The sequence below is a fragment of the Petromyzon marinus genome, chromosome 9, assembly GCF_048934315.1.
Source record: "Petromyzon marinus isolate PM22_M1 ecotype Great Lakes invasive population chromosome 9, UKy_Petmar_22M1.pri1.0, whole genome shotgun sequence".
Classification (NCBI taxonomy): domain Eukaryota; kingdom Metazoa; phylum Chordata; class Hyperoartia; order Petromyzontiformes; family Petromyzontidae; genus Petromyzon; species Petromyzon marinus.
In genome coordinates this window covers 5,789,291-5,804,286 of record NC_133675.1, presented here as the reverse complement: position 1 = coordinate 5,804,286, position 14,996 = coordinate 5,789,291, and the positions used below count along the sequence as shown (strand labels likewise).

Sequence of the window (14,996 nt, the reverse complement as noted above, 5' to 3'; positions counted from 1 at the left end):
CCGACACGGCCAATCAGCAAAAAAGTGTCACGTTGACAAAATACAAATAGTTCAATACTTTAGCCCACCGGTGTGTTGAAGAGTGAATCCACAATCATCGGACAATTCGCCAGAATTCTTGCCAGAATTCTTGCCAGAATTCTGGCGAATTGCCCGATGATGCTGGATGTAATTACCAGCGAAACGTCGTACTCAAACTGTAAATGTTGTGGATTCACTCTTCAACACACCGGTGGGCTATAGTAGTGAACTATTTGTCTTTTGTCAACGTGACACTTTTTGTGCTGATTGGCCGTGTCGGGTGGTGGAGGGTCACGACACATTTATAAATAACGCGATCTAACCCCACCAAAAAAACCCTTTATTATGAATAATATTGGTCGCGAAAGCCTACGTGTTAAATTGGTGGTGGTTGTTGTTGTTCGTGGTTGTTGGCTTTGGTTGTTGGCTTTGGTGGGGTTGTCGTTATCGTTGTTGTTGTTGGTGGTGGTGCCGGGTGTGAGAGTGGAGCGGGGAGAAGAAGCCGCAGGCGGGGTGAGGGGTGGGCGGGGCCAGGGGTGGGCGGGGCGAATGTCGGATGCCTCCCCGGGTCGCGCAGTTCTGACGCAACCATCACCACCACCACCACCGGAGTCCTCGGCGTCGGCGTCTCCGCTTCTTCTTCTACTACTACTGCTGCTGCTGCTTTCTCGACTACTCACAGATTGTGTGGCGGGGTGTCTACGGTGATCCGAGTTCTTCATTACAAGCGCCGAGAGATACATCCCCGAAGATGGTGTCGTGGCTCATCTCGAGGCTGGTCGTGTAAGTCTGCCTGCAACAAGCGGCACCAGCATCATTCAGCGTGCGGTGTAGTATTACGTTAACATCACTGCGGCGGGACTTTGCGAGATGTGGTGGCCTAGGCTTTGGGTTCTTCTGTTTTCTCCTTAGCAGTGCGCGCGTTCCTGTGCGTTTCGTTGTTTTTTTTTTCCTCCGAAACGAGGATGAGAGACGTGAAGTGAAAACATCGGCGAACGCCGATCGAACGTTTCGTCGGCGCGATACACGGTGGCTACGGGTCGAGCGCATTGTCCACTGCGGGAGGATGCGCGCTGCGTCGAGGGGATGGGTGGTGTGAGAAGTAAATATACACATTTTGTGACTCGTTGTACATAGGGCCCCCCCCCCCGTTACAAAAAACGTCGCTCGCAATCGCCAGTGTGGATATGCCGTGCGGCGTGAGTTGGGAGTGCCAAGCAGCTCGCCGGGTGGAAGGGGGGGGCCCTTTTCTCTCGTGCCATTATCGGTCACGAGAGATGTTTTGTTTGAACCGCACTTGGCCATGCCGGGTCGGTGCGGACCGGAGAAAGGAGGCGGGGATCGATGGATGGATGGATGGGGAGGGGGAAGAAGAGGCCGAAGACCAGACGGGTTCAGACAACGCTCGCCACAGATGTTTTACACGTGGGCCCTGGGAATCGAACTCGGGTGGCTCTGGGTTCACAAAGCAGAAGCCCTCCCCCACTCGATTGCTGTGTCACCACTGCCCCAATCATACACGTGGCATGTAGTTTATGAATGCTGTATTGTGCATTCGATCGGAATAACATGAAACTGCAAACTTTGTACAGTACATACGTATACTGTTGATGTTGGTCATACACATGTTAAACACTATAATCGAAGTAGTTTGAAACAGAGTTTTGTCTTAGTGCCAAGGGTACACGTACTCTCAAGTACTCTTATTATTAAACAACATACGAGTGCTTGAGTCGTAACTTAGCAAGTCATGGCTTGTTTGTTTTGTGTGCCATTCGTGATGGATGTTAGGAATGCATGGAGAGTAATGTGCATGGTTGGCACAATAACATAGATATGTGACGTAAACATACAATGGGTGTTATAGGCTAACGTTTTGAATGCTATTAACCCAGCCTTTCTGACTTGAGTTCTATTCCCAGCAATGGATAACATTAGTGACTAGTGATAACTGAACTTGTCTCCTTTCACCAACCCGCATTGGCTTAACGTGAAGTATAGTCAAACGCCCCCATGACCGCGACACGGTTTTGGGAAGGCTTTCGTCCAGTGGAGTGTGGTAACAAAGAGTTTGGTGAAGAAACTCACGTTATATATACACACACACACGATATACTGTACATCAGATTGCATTGCTGACATGACATGCACGTTTTTGTTTGGAACCTGACATCGCCAGGCATTGACAAAGGTGTTTTTTTTCTGTCGTGAAAGTTCATAATCGTTTTAAAAATAAACTCTGCCAACAAATGACGCGTGGCTCTATAATGGCAATGAGTCAGCACGGCCACAACGGCCATCTGTTTGGTGGGAATTTTGTGATGATTGTATTTGTTTAGATTGTTTGAGACAAATAGATTACAGTAAGTAACGGTTGAACGTCGAAGTTATACAGCATTGTATTTCTCAATGTGGATAAATACTTTTTTTGGGTGGAGTAATTTTGATGGTGCAGTGGTTAAGTAGACAATGCTGTTAACCTGGCAACAACCCGAGTTAAATTCCCAAAGTGGCCAGTGATGTCTGCTTCAATCCCTCCCCCCCACCTTTAACAATTGGCACTAACTAGCGTGGTGAAGTATGGTCAAACAATCCCATGACTTTCACATGGGAAGGCATAAATCCGGTGGTAAATTTATAATTGGCTGTGTATTCACTACCATGTAATACTCGATTTGTAGTGAACATCTAGTTTATTATTTGAGCTAACATTCGTCCACAGTTTTGTGTGCCGAGTTACATCCCTGGCCACGTTTTTGGTTTGTCAACAGGAGTAACATCGTCGTGATGAAGTTCTGTTCAACTCGAGCCATCTTGTCATGGTTTAGCCGGGCACTTAATCTCATTGCCCCATGTGCTGAATTTGCTTTGGATTGTGGAGTTGTTTTTGAAGCAGTAATGGAAATTACACATTTCTTTGGCAGGAAATATATGTATAACTTTACCTCCCAGTGGTACTCACCAGGTGGCCCGTGCAGGCCAGAATTTGTAAAATCCTTTAGTTTTATGCCACTCACACATGGGACAATATCTCGATCCCAGTCTTCAATATGCCTTGGTCAAAATGTACGTGTTTTTGGAATGTTTTCAAATCCCTGAATTTCTGGAACAATTTCCATTTCACATTTACATATTCATTTTAAATCCAATATAGTGCTGCATTTTGTAATGCTTTTTTTTGTACTTTTCTTGTATTTTTTTACTCATGTCTCCTCCTTGAAAGTCATACTTTTAGTCTCAGCAGGCGCTTAGCTGATTATAAGTAAAATACTTAAATTACAGGAACAGTAATAATTTGACTGACCCTAGAAGTACGTACGCAGTACGCCCAGGCTGGGTTCTCAGGTATATCAGTCAGGTAATTACAACCAAGAGTTACACATTTTGAGTGGCCACTCTAAAAATAAACATTGTGTGGATAGATCAAAACGAAGCTGACAGTTGAATTGACAAAGGCATAGTTTTATTAGACTGACATGTGAATCTGTGTCAAAACACATTGACGCCACGATATACCGTCCGTTACATTAAAAATCACAAACATAACAACACACTTGTGTTATGTTTATATGTGGAATATGGATAAGCACATGACAGTAGTGTACCACCCACAGTCTGGTGATTAAGTGCAAATATTAATGTTGATGTCGTTATACATCACGGAATTCAAGGGACTTTAGACATATTTGTAATTGTTCAGACAAGTATATCGGTGGAGTACCATTTATTTTGATATTCGTCATAATTGCGTGTTTCTATGCGAATTGTGCTGTTTGCGTCGCCTATGGCTTTAGGCATTTTATGATTGACGTCACTCCGGTGTTGTTGCAGTTAACATCTATAAAACTAAAATATTGTCATGATTTTTACACAGTTTTTGTCAGCTTGAAATTAAAGACATTGAAGGACTCAACTAAATTATCTCCACAAATAGGAAAATTAATGACATGCAAATCTATTTTTTTGGGCCTTTCAAGGCGTCTCCTCTCCACTAAAATCAAATTCTCGTAGTCACCGCCCACAGCGCAGAAGGCTTATTCAGAATGTGTCCGCTCTTGGGATTCGCGAGCCCAAAAAAAAACGCTTGTTGAACTGGCCACCATTCTATTGGGTTAGTTTGAAGCAGGCGCTTTTTTTTCTGTGTGCGTACAGTTCAGTGCTAGGTGTAAATCTTCCTCCCCCCCCCTGTGTGTGAGAAGCATGGATGTGTGGAAGCAGTTTATTTTTTTTACCCATAGAAAAGAAAACATTGCCGTACAGTGCCTCAACAGTGAACAAAGAAATTTACTTTCAATTTCCCGTTGGAGTAAAAAAAAAACTCTTCATGGTTGCCTGGCATGTGGAGATGGTGTTTTTGCAACCACACTAATTACAGACAAACGCACCCTATTACCCGCTACTCCTGTTATCCGCTGGAGACGTTGAGTCCGTGAAAACTCTTACCAGCGGCTATATTTTTCGTGTTCCCAATTATTTGCGAAAATTTTTTTTTGGGCATGGTTAAGTGGAACAAAATCGTCGATAACATCGCTGATAATCAGACCTGCGTTTAACACGTTAGGCTTTCGCATGTCCATTAACTTTTGGTCTGCCCCATAGTCGCCAAGATTATGGAGAGTTGCGTACTCTTACTCTTTGCGAAGGTGCTTGCTCTGCATAAACCTTGTGGCCTGTTTTTACACTGCCAGAGTGACATTTTTTACAAGCGATTTTTTTTCTTCCTTTTATAGGCAAGCCCTGTAATTTTGTCCAGATGCCGATTGGATTTCATGACCTTTTACGGTTGATGTTAGCTGCTTTGCTCGACAAGGCCAACAGGGTGGAGACCATTGTCAAGGAAATTATCTGAACAAGTGGCACACGAGACAGTGGGACATTGTGTATTGTTGAGGGGGGCTTAAGGTGGCACGACAAATATTATTCGGTTCGGAATCGATGGTGAGCTGTAGCATGAAAATAACCTAGCCTGCACCTGTGAAAAATGTCATTTACAATACATTAGGAAGTGAAAAAAGGCAGTTACTATTGCTTTGTTATTTTTCAAAAGTTTGATAAATTTTGGTAAGTGAAATGTAACTTATTACAAGATCATGTGTGTGTTTTTTTTACATTATTTAAAACACTGTGGCATGTTTGGAGTTCCACTGAAATGTAGTTAATAAATATGTATTTATGTCAGGTAAAAAAAAAACATGTAATATTTATCTTACTTTTAAATAATTCATAATATTGATGTACGCAGTGCGGCAGTGGTGAGGACATCTGCGGTACGAACCTAACTTCCTGAGTTCACTTCCCGGCCATGGCCAATAGCGGGGAGTGATTTCTGAATCTGTCCCCGCTCTCCCTCCCTTCACCACTCGCACTGATCAATGTGGTTGAAGTACGAGTTTGAGTTCATTAAGTTTCAATTTATTTGATGTGTTAAATGGATGATCACATTTGGCCGGTTGACTGGCTTTTTAACAAGGGAGATTTGTGGTGCGCGAGTACAGCAGAAATAAAAACACAAGACAAAAACACCAATATTGCAGAGAAAGAGAACCAGGGTACCTTGCGAACTAATAAAACGAGGTATTTAACGGTATGGTCCAACAAAAAAACTGTAATAGACACAGTATTGGATCCACAATGTTGATAATGAATGGAATTATTTATCACGTGTTTTAAACAAATAAAACTGAAGGCATATGAAGCCTTGTGCCTGTAATCCAGAATTGTTGAAGATGCGTTGAGCTAGTGTGTAAAATATCCAACTCTAGGGTAATTAGACACATGTTTAAACAACTCTCATGTGGTCAAACTCCCAAGCCCGACATAGTGTGCAGAAGGGAAGCCTTTATATAGTAGTGGGTTGACAAAGGTGTGTAAATTCGTACCAAAATTGGAGAATATTGCTGCTGGGTTTCAATTATACCTCTCCGTCCTCATATCTCCCTCGCAGAGAAAATACTTCTCTTCATCGTCAGCCATCACGGCATTGCCATTTCTCGCGGTCCTGTGATGCCACCATTCTTCGCACGTGGGCTGCTTTTATTGCGCCATCTCTGCAGTGGCTATCCTCTTTTGAGTGTCTACACGTCTGCTTTAGCTGCCAATCGGACATATCGGTCAAATCAAGCCGTCTGCTGTATTGGCCGTCATCCCTTCAAACAATATCTCCTGCCCGTGTGTGTTCACAGTTACACTGCGTAACAGTCAATATGATTTCTCTGGTTTGCGTTTGTTCCCTGATCCTTGTACCTCTCCTCCTGTATCACGGGGGGGGGGGGGGGGGGTGGTTAAGGTTGTGCGTGAATGCTCCATTCCCCATTCTTCTTTGTACTATATTTTTTTTTACCTTTGTTCCATTTTATTTGCCATTCTTTGTATTTAAGATATTGCTTGCTTCTCAACAAAGGTCATATATCTGTATCTTTAAAGAGCTATTTGCCAACACTGCACTGAGCTTTGATCTTTTAAAACTGATCATGACATCCATTCATCTTTTTAGATGCCATAGATAACGAGATAAACAAGTTAAAGGCACAGCCCTCAAATCACTTGCTCAGGCCATAACTAGAGGATGGGCTACCACTACAGGGAGGTCTAGAGAGCCCCTCTAGAGCACGTTTGGCCCATTCTTCCATGCTGGGTAGACGTCTTGGAAGTAGTGGGGAGTTGCCACGCTTAGCACCACCATACCGGACCTGCCGGTGGACTTCACTGTGGTGCACCAATTTATACTGCAGGGGTCGACGGAGGGGATTAACAAACAAAAAAACCTATTGTTTTAAATGTCATGCCGAAGGATAATCACTGTGATTAATTGACAAGTTGGATGGTTTAATCAAAACCCCAAAATCTCTTATTTTCCAATCAGATTGTGTGCTTTGCCTAAATTGCCTTTACTGCCCAAGGGTGGACCGGTGGGTTTAATGGCTCTCCAAGGGGACACAGATGGAGTGAGTAGTCGTTGAGGTTGCCTTGTTTTGGGAGTAGAATGTGTCGCCCAGGGTGAGTCACGTGGTGGTGGTGGTGAGCCCAAACTACGCATTTTAATAAACTTAAGTATAGCGTCATTCCTGAAGTTATTGATTCAGTTTCAGCATATGTTACGCAACAAGCGGCTGTGTTTATACATGATCAGACTTGTTAGTCTTTGAAAAATGATTTTAACACCGAAGTGTCTTTACGATGTTCTGTGACGATGCGTCCTTCTGACCAATTGCAAGCAAAGCACCGTTAGCACACAGATTTGGGATTGGGTATTTTTTTTTTAAAGCGCGCGGGCAAGATGTGATTGCGTGTCACGTCTCCAAGACATTAACATCACCGATCATATGCGTTGTGATTTTCATTATTCTTGTTAAAAATTGACAAGTAAAGTACGCTCCACCCTTTCCCAACATTCCTCCACGAAGCGCTGCCTAAGTCGCACTTCAGTAGCCGGCAAGGTTAAAGAGCGGCGTTTCATCATTCTGTAATGGCAGTGTGTGAAGGCACGCTGGGAGACAAATGGGTGAAGGGTTTCGTATGACATGCGCAGCCAGTGCTGCAATTCTTTTGCTCCTAAAACCAGTCGACAATTTCCTGTTGCTCTCTAAAGAACCATTGCCTATCAACCCTCCCCCCCCACACAGACCTGCATTCACAGTACAGTAACCCGATTCCAGCAGCTGGAACGGAGATGACCATATGAATGTGCAGGCTGTTCTCGTCCATTTGCCTGGTTCAGCCCGTCGATAAAGCTCAGACACGCTGTGAAGTATCGGCATCCAGATAAAACATTAGGATAAAGAGCTTATACAAACCGCTTTGGGTAAACGACAAACGTGGACACATTTGGATACTTTCGTGATATCCGCCGCTGTGCCGTGGTCTTTTGGCTTCAAGATACTATTTAATCTTCACGGTCGTTTATATAATGTAATCGTCTTTGGTCAACATGACGGTTTGACCTAAGGTAATTTGATATTGGACAGGTATTTTTGATTGCTTGAACAATGCTGCAGGTCTTGTTTTGAATTGATCGAGATTTTATTTTTGGAAATGAGAAGAGTGTTTAGCGCAATGCAGTAATATATTGTTGAGGGATGTTTTAAGTTATGGTATTCTCCTCTGAGCATTGTATACTAAGCTAGGTATATCTGAAGTTCTTTTAAAGTAGAAAATACGATAATAATTTTGACAAACATGAGCGTTTGAGGCTTACTCTCGCCTATTCTGCGCATCAGCCGTAGCAGTCCTCTCATTTTGGCTTCTATCATCGTTATAATCATCCATGGTGGTCAATCCACTGCTGGATGAAGGCCTCCCCAAACTATCACCTCTTCTTACGACTCCGCAATGGTAATATTCCACTTGACACCTGTATACGAAACAATTTCTTCACTCCAGCGCCCGGCGTTGGGGGGAGGATGTCACATCAGACATGTTCCATTCCTTGGCTGCTACTCTGTTGTCATTCTTGAGCTTCGTCCTTCATCTGTTGGTTTCTATAGATGCATTTAAAGCTGACGATTGTGCAAAATGGTTGACCTTGGGATTTTTTTGTTTGAGGTAAAGAAAAAACACGTTCCCGCTCAGTTTAATTCCCTCAAGCAGACCAGCGTGCTATATTCAGAAGTGCTGCTCATTGGCCAAGTGAGCTGTGCATTATCAGAGGTCAAAGGGTATTATAGGCTTGGTAATGGATTTGTGTCCTTTGATGTGTGGATTAGTTGTGAAAGGCTAATCTTTAGCTTTCAGTGCAAATCGTTCACAGTTTTCGCTAAGCACGTGTAAAATAAATACTGCTAGTTATGCAAAATTGACCCTTTTCTCTCACTTTTAAAACATTTCACAAACAATCGTGTGTTGAACAAAGTAATAACTTCGAGTTATTTGCAGGAATAAAATAAATAAATAAATGTTGCACAGAATTGCATGACATAGGCAGTAACCATAAATGGGAGATAGTTTGAGCCGTGTCAGATTGGTTGACATTGTCAGTATAGTAACGAGTGGAATTCATCTACGGAAAATTATTGAAGAGCTGAACAAAGAAGGCTGTGAAGTTTGGCCAAAGATAAACCTGAACAAAATGAAAGCCGTGTACAACAAATACAGCCGAAGAAAACACGTATAATTGTTGGAGAGACAAATGGAAAACACGAGAGAGTAAGTAAGAGTGTCTTGGGCAATTACTGACGGTGGACTGGGATCAACATGATGGATTAAAGAGGCAACAGTGCATGTGGTTGGAGTATTTTTGGAAAATTTGAAAATTAAAACGCAATATTTTGCAAAACTTTATTATTCTTCATGACTGTTGAGAAACTGAAAGGGGCCTTGGACTGGACATCAATTCAGGTGTTTATGGATGATACACACGACTAGCAATGGAGCGGCAGACATTTGACAGTTTTCCTTGTTTGTTTCCATATTGGTACTACAGTCACCGTATAATTGTTGTATATATGTTGAACTTCTTTCGCACCGTACGTAGCCAACTGTGCTAATCGGAGGTGCTTCTGTAGCTTGAGTTTTTTTATTGACCTGGGGGTATCTGCCTGAGCCGATTTTGCGCTGCATGGAATTATGTTTTGTAATATTTTTTTTCTTCCTCATGTGATTCAGGTGTTTTTGTTCAACAGATGTAGTTTTATTTATTTTGCTTTTGTCGTTTTGGTGACGCGGGTCGCTCTTGTCAATGGGACTATTCTGGTCTCTTGAGTTCTCACCTGGTTTAAACAAAACAAACTTGACCTTGAAACCTGAAAGAAGAGATCACACATCCGAGCTGATTGCCACCGTGGTGATTGAGCAACGAGATTAGCCCATGTGCAGGAGGAAGACATTCTTTTGCTAGGAGTGGCAACGGTGCAGGGGGAGGCCTTTACCAAGCAGTGGATAGAACACAGCAGAATGATGACGATTTCAACAAAGCAACAACGTCATTAATTCACTTTATATCCGATATGGATTGCGACACACGTCCTGGGGGGGGGGGGGTTGGCAACAAGCCACTGTTGGGAGGGAGAGGTTTCTAAGTAAAAAAAATTACATGAAAACACTGATTCACAGGGGTGGTTCCCAGGAGGCTGTTGCAAGGGGGAGCCAGGGTTATTGGAGGCAGTCATAGTGGGATTGTCCTATGAGGTGCAGCCAAGCGTGAAGGCAGCCTCATCTCCAGCCGCCCTTTCCAATCATACCAGACAAGCATATTACCATTGACCTACCGCGCATGCCTGGGTCATGGAGATTGATTGAAGCGTCGTCCTCACTGCTCCCAAGTATTTTGCATTGGGGAAAAGTCCTGTTGTACTCGCACGCTGCAGAATGGCTTCCGAAACGTCTTCCGCGAATAAAACCGCGTACAGTGTGTTTTATATATTTATTTTAAATATATGCTACATTCAACTCTCTAGGCTCTCTCTCTGTGTGATGGCTTATGTTTTAGACTCGGTTGTAAGCGATTTAGCCCATTCAGTTGCTTTGTCTGAGAGTTGGTGAAATGCAGATAACACTGTCTTTTATTGTATACCTTAGGCAGCTCTCGAGGGTTCGTGGAGTTGGCCTTGGTGTGGTGGTGGAAGGGTGGTGTGAATTAAACAAAACAACACCGAAAATGACAAACATGTTTAAGTCGACTTAAAAAAACACATTTTGTTTACTTGGCAAGAATAGCGGGTCAACACTTAGAAATGTGTCAGCTGTTTTTATTGGGTTTAAAATTAAACGGTTTACTTACCGACAACACGTTTGTCACATGGCCACCGAGTCAATGGCACCAGACGGGTGAGGAGCAGTTAATGATTATTAAACCGGCGCCTGCACAGTGATATAGGGGACCAATATCATGGATCCTATTCCCCACAGGGCTATCCGCGATTACGTTCCTCTTATCACAAATAACCCCGTGGATAATCTCATCAATTTTCCACGTCGCGACTCTTATCCGTGAAAAATTGTGAATATTACGAAGCTGCTTCGCTTTATATTTTGGGTTAAATCGCGGATAATAGGAAGAAATAGGGCCGCAGATATAATCGGAGTTTTCTAGGACCCTACAGCTCTCACAGATAACAGGAATCATGGCTAATAGGGCCACAGATAAGAGATGTTCACCCTTACTGGATGTCATTTTCTTTTTGGCACCCACGGCTAATCCGCAACCCAGATAATCCACCCATGGATAATTATTATATATAATGTATATTGTATGACATACAATAGGGGGATTAAGTGCTGGCACTATGGGATTTTGATTCTGGCCAAAGCTACTATCAGTGCCGAATAATATCTACACCAGTCCTGAGCCCCCTGTCTTTCACCAACGCATATCGACCAGGAGGGTGAAGTATGATCGAACAACCTCCATGACCAACACGGGGTGGGGAGGCCTTCGTCCAGCAATACATTGACAAAGGCCTGAGCATGAATTAAAATAAATTGGCATTGTAAGTTTAAACAAACCAAACCCTTTGGTGGCATGTGCCTATAATTTTTTTACTTTGTACCTATAGTTTGAGCTGTACTGAAGGGAAATTATGTCCTTGCGGAGGCTGTGCAGATCATTGGTTGCTCTGTAAGTTATTGTCCTGTTGGTAGGGGAGATATCTGAAACCACTCCGGTTTTCTCCCACATACAAAAAAATACTCGATGCATTGCTTAAAGATCTCCCAGGGAGACTCTCAGAAAAAAAGTATTGGCCATCATCGAGGCTGACCGAAAATCTCATATTTTAAACTGTGTTATTAAAATTAAATGTATTAAAGTAATTGCTTCGCTCTCCACGGAAGCGGCGACAGAAGTCGTTGTAACTCCTGCACATTTTATAATTGGTTTACGGTCTCCGCACCCTGACTCATGCCACGTTAAAGCGAGCGTTTTAATTTGGTGCTGCAGCATGGCACCGCATACTTGTGTTTGCGTCTCCACAAATAACTGTAGTTGTGAGGGTGCTGGCCACAGTGACATCTGAACCACGGTTTCTCATTGCTAAATGTGACAAAATTATCCAGACCAAAATAGTTTTGTCCTCTAGGGTGAAAACAGCCCGTAAGGTTATACGGTTTCGCATTTCAATGCATGCCTATCACAGTAAACAAGTTTAATGCTTTCGTACTTGGCAATAGTAAGGTTTGTGTGGTTTGAGGTGGTTTATGAATACATTTGTCTAATTATGATGAAAACGGTCCTTTGTCATACTGCTGCTGGTTAAAAGCTCCCCACCCCATGTCATGTTAGTCGTCGGGGGTTGTTTTACCATACTTTACCACCCTGGTCAGTGCAGGTTGGTGAAAGAGTGCCCACGACCAGTTCAGATATTGCTTTCTCCCGATGTTAGCTGTGGCCGGGAATCGAACTCTGGTTGCCTAGTTCGTAGCGCAGTGAGCTCGCCACTGCACCACCACTCCACCCATAAATACATGTACAGTGCAGTATATGTAAACAACTCTGCTGCAAATATAAATTCACAATATAATCAACTCAGAAGCGTTTTTAGAAAGAAGGCCGCTTTCAGCAAAAAAGCATTAAAGATCAATATTTTTTCATTGGCAATTGTGTGCCTTCGCAAATGCATACCTGGTGTAACCTGCAACATTATTTTGAGTGCTCTACAAGTCATTGTCTCGTGCATAAATGCCAAGTTTTGGCTGAATAACCTCTTGCAATCTAGCTATGGCCTGATGTCAAATGCTGATATTTCTTCTCCAGTCCCTTTTTCTAAGCCAAAAGCCCCATTACCGCATGAGGTCAGCTTCTCAGATTTATTTTCTTCATGTTCGGCTATTCTGTGCTTCTCCTCTCGTCACATGCACTGTCCTCGTATCCCATTTTCCCACGTCATTATATCTCACTCTAGGTCTTTCTCTGCTCTTCTCTACACTGGTGGCATAGCCACTTGATTTTTTATTAACCTTTCCTTTAAGCCCAGTTGGCCAGCTCTGATGACAGGTGTTTCTTCTGCCATATCCGCTGTTGGCATCCACTAACCACGATCATCCTCTGCCATCTATGACATTGTCTTCCTTGTTTGTTATCGAGGATGTTTTTTTTAGATCTGCCGTGCTTTGTGTCGGCAGGATCGCCTTGAACAGGGGGCATCGGACGGTCTTGGTTAGATCAGAAGTTAAAGGACGAGTGTTTGTGGGTTGTGCTTGTTCTCACCCATGGGTTAGAGGGACCCAGTACTAGCGGAGAGGTTAAATGTTCCGCAATCCCTGTGAAAAGTGCTATCCCTCCGGAGCCCTTGAACCCTCTTCTTTTTCTCTCACTTCCACATTTATTCCCCCGTGTGTCACTGCCATACCCTGAAGCAGACCTTGAAACGTATTCTTTCGTACTGCGTTTTACAGAGATAAGTGAATGATTTTGGAACAATAATGATAATTGGCATGGTGCAATTCATCCATGGAATTCACCAACAAATGTTCGAAATTGATGTCTGGGTTCTTTTGCCAGTCGACGGCACTGACGCCACGGTGGCGAGATGTTAACTACCTTGCCCGGTATGCAGGAGGTCATGGGTTCGATCCCGATCCTGACGCCTGTATATTTGGAATTTGTATGTTCTCCCCGTGGTCGTGTGGCTTTTTCTCCAGCTACTCCGGTTTTTCCCTCTACATTTAAAAACATTCGTTTAGAGCAGTGTTCTTAACCTGGGGTGCACGCACACTCTTGGGGTGCGAGATGCCCTTTTTTGGGGTTGCGAGGCATGGCAGATTTTATTTTAGAAGGTAAATCATCGAAACACAAATTAAGCACGAGACACATACGTACAACTACTTTGTTTCATCAAACCTATGTATTATAAAAAAAATTCAAATTGAGAACCAAAGGGGTGCAAGGCTGAGTGAAGGTTAAGAACCCCACTGATTTAGAGTACTGTATTCGGCTGCTGTCAATTTGGGTATGATAAGCCACTTCGTTGAGCTTTCATTTGTGACCAGGTTGCTTCTGACAAAGAGCTATATAGCTCAGTGGGCCTTACCTGGTAAAATAAAACATAGTTTAGTTTAGTTTGGCTGTAAACGGAGGAATTGCTTTGCCGCCGCTCAATGGTCCTGATGGGCAGATGGCCTGTAACTCTGTGCTGCACTGTTTCTTCTGGTCGGCAGTGACAGGTTGAGCATCGACGAACAATACAAACTATTTAATTGATACTTAAACTTGCAAGTACATCCAAATGGACACCGTGCTCTCACATGTCCTGCCTGGCCTACTGCCCGGGCTTAAGCAGTGCAGCATGGATCTAACCGAATCCAGCCAGACACATACTTAGGTGATCGAGATTCCGATGTGGTACCAAAAGGAGTTGCAGTTTCTCTTAGCAGGCCTGAAGCCTTTCACCCCCCCCCCTCTAACAATTCACTTATCTGTCACGATGCAGGTCCCGATTTTATTAAATAATCGATTATGTTAGATCTCATAATCACGGTCTCGTTTGTATAGTTTCTCTGTTCATCTCGTTTTCACGGCTTGTGCCTTTGTAAGCCTAAATCTAACTTAAGCGTATACATTTGGAAACCAATTTGACAAATTAAACAACGTTCTCACAAAGCTCAAATTCCATACACGTATCTTGAGTGTAAGAATGCCTGTTGAGCAATACATTGACAGTCACGTGCTTAATAACCCCAAGTATGCACACGGGCTCGTCCGGATAACCATGCCGCTGTATTCGGCAGCGGACTCTGGCCTGTTCGACCGTGGTCACAGCCAATCAATGCGAGCCGGTTAAATTTATATTTGGTGTGCTGTGTGAAGCCCAAATATGAAAGAAGTTGCCAAGCATGGTATAATCCCGTTGTTTAAAGACGTGTGGTGTGTGTTGGTGCTTGTGCAGAAAAGGGTGGAATCGATCAGTCGTTTCCATCCTGTAAAACTGGTGAGACAGGAAAAGCCAGCGTTTGGGACTTGAAAAACCATTCTCCCATTGTGTTTTTTTCTCTTTGGCCTCGTTTCCTAGCAACTGATGGAGCGTGTAACGTTTACAAAACAGACC

General features: G+C 43.4%; 1 protein-coding gene across 1 annotated transcript in view; it reads left to right on the top strand.

Annotated features, from left to right (window-relative positions):
• Positions 1-587: 587 nt before the first annotated feature.
• The window catches only part of LOC116940647 (receptor expression-enhancing protein 1-like), a 51,120-nt gene continuing 36,711 nt past the window's right edge, over positions 588-14,996 (top strand). The window contains exon 1 of the mRNA XM_032950751.2: positions 588-804. Within this exon, the coding sequence (XP_032806642.1) occupies positions 773-804 (32 nt within the window). The 5' untranslated portion in view covers positions 588-772. The remainder of the gene's footprint in view (positions 805-14,996) is intronic.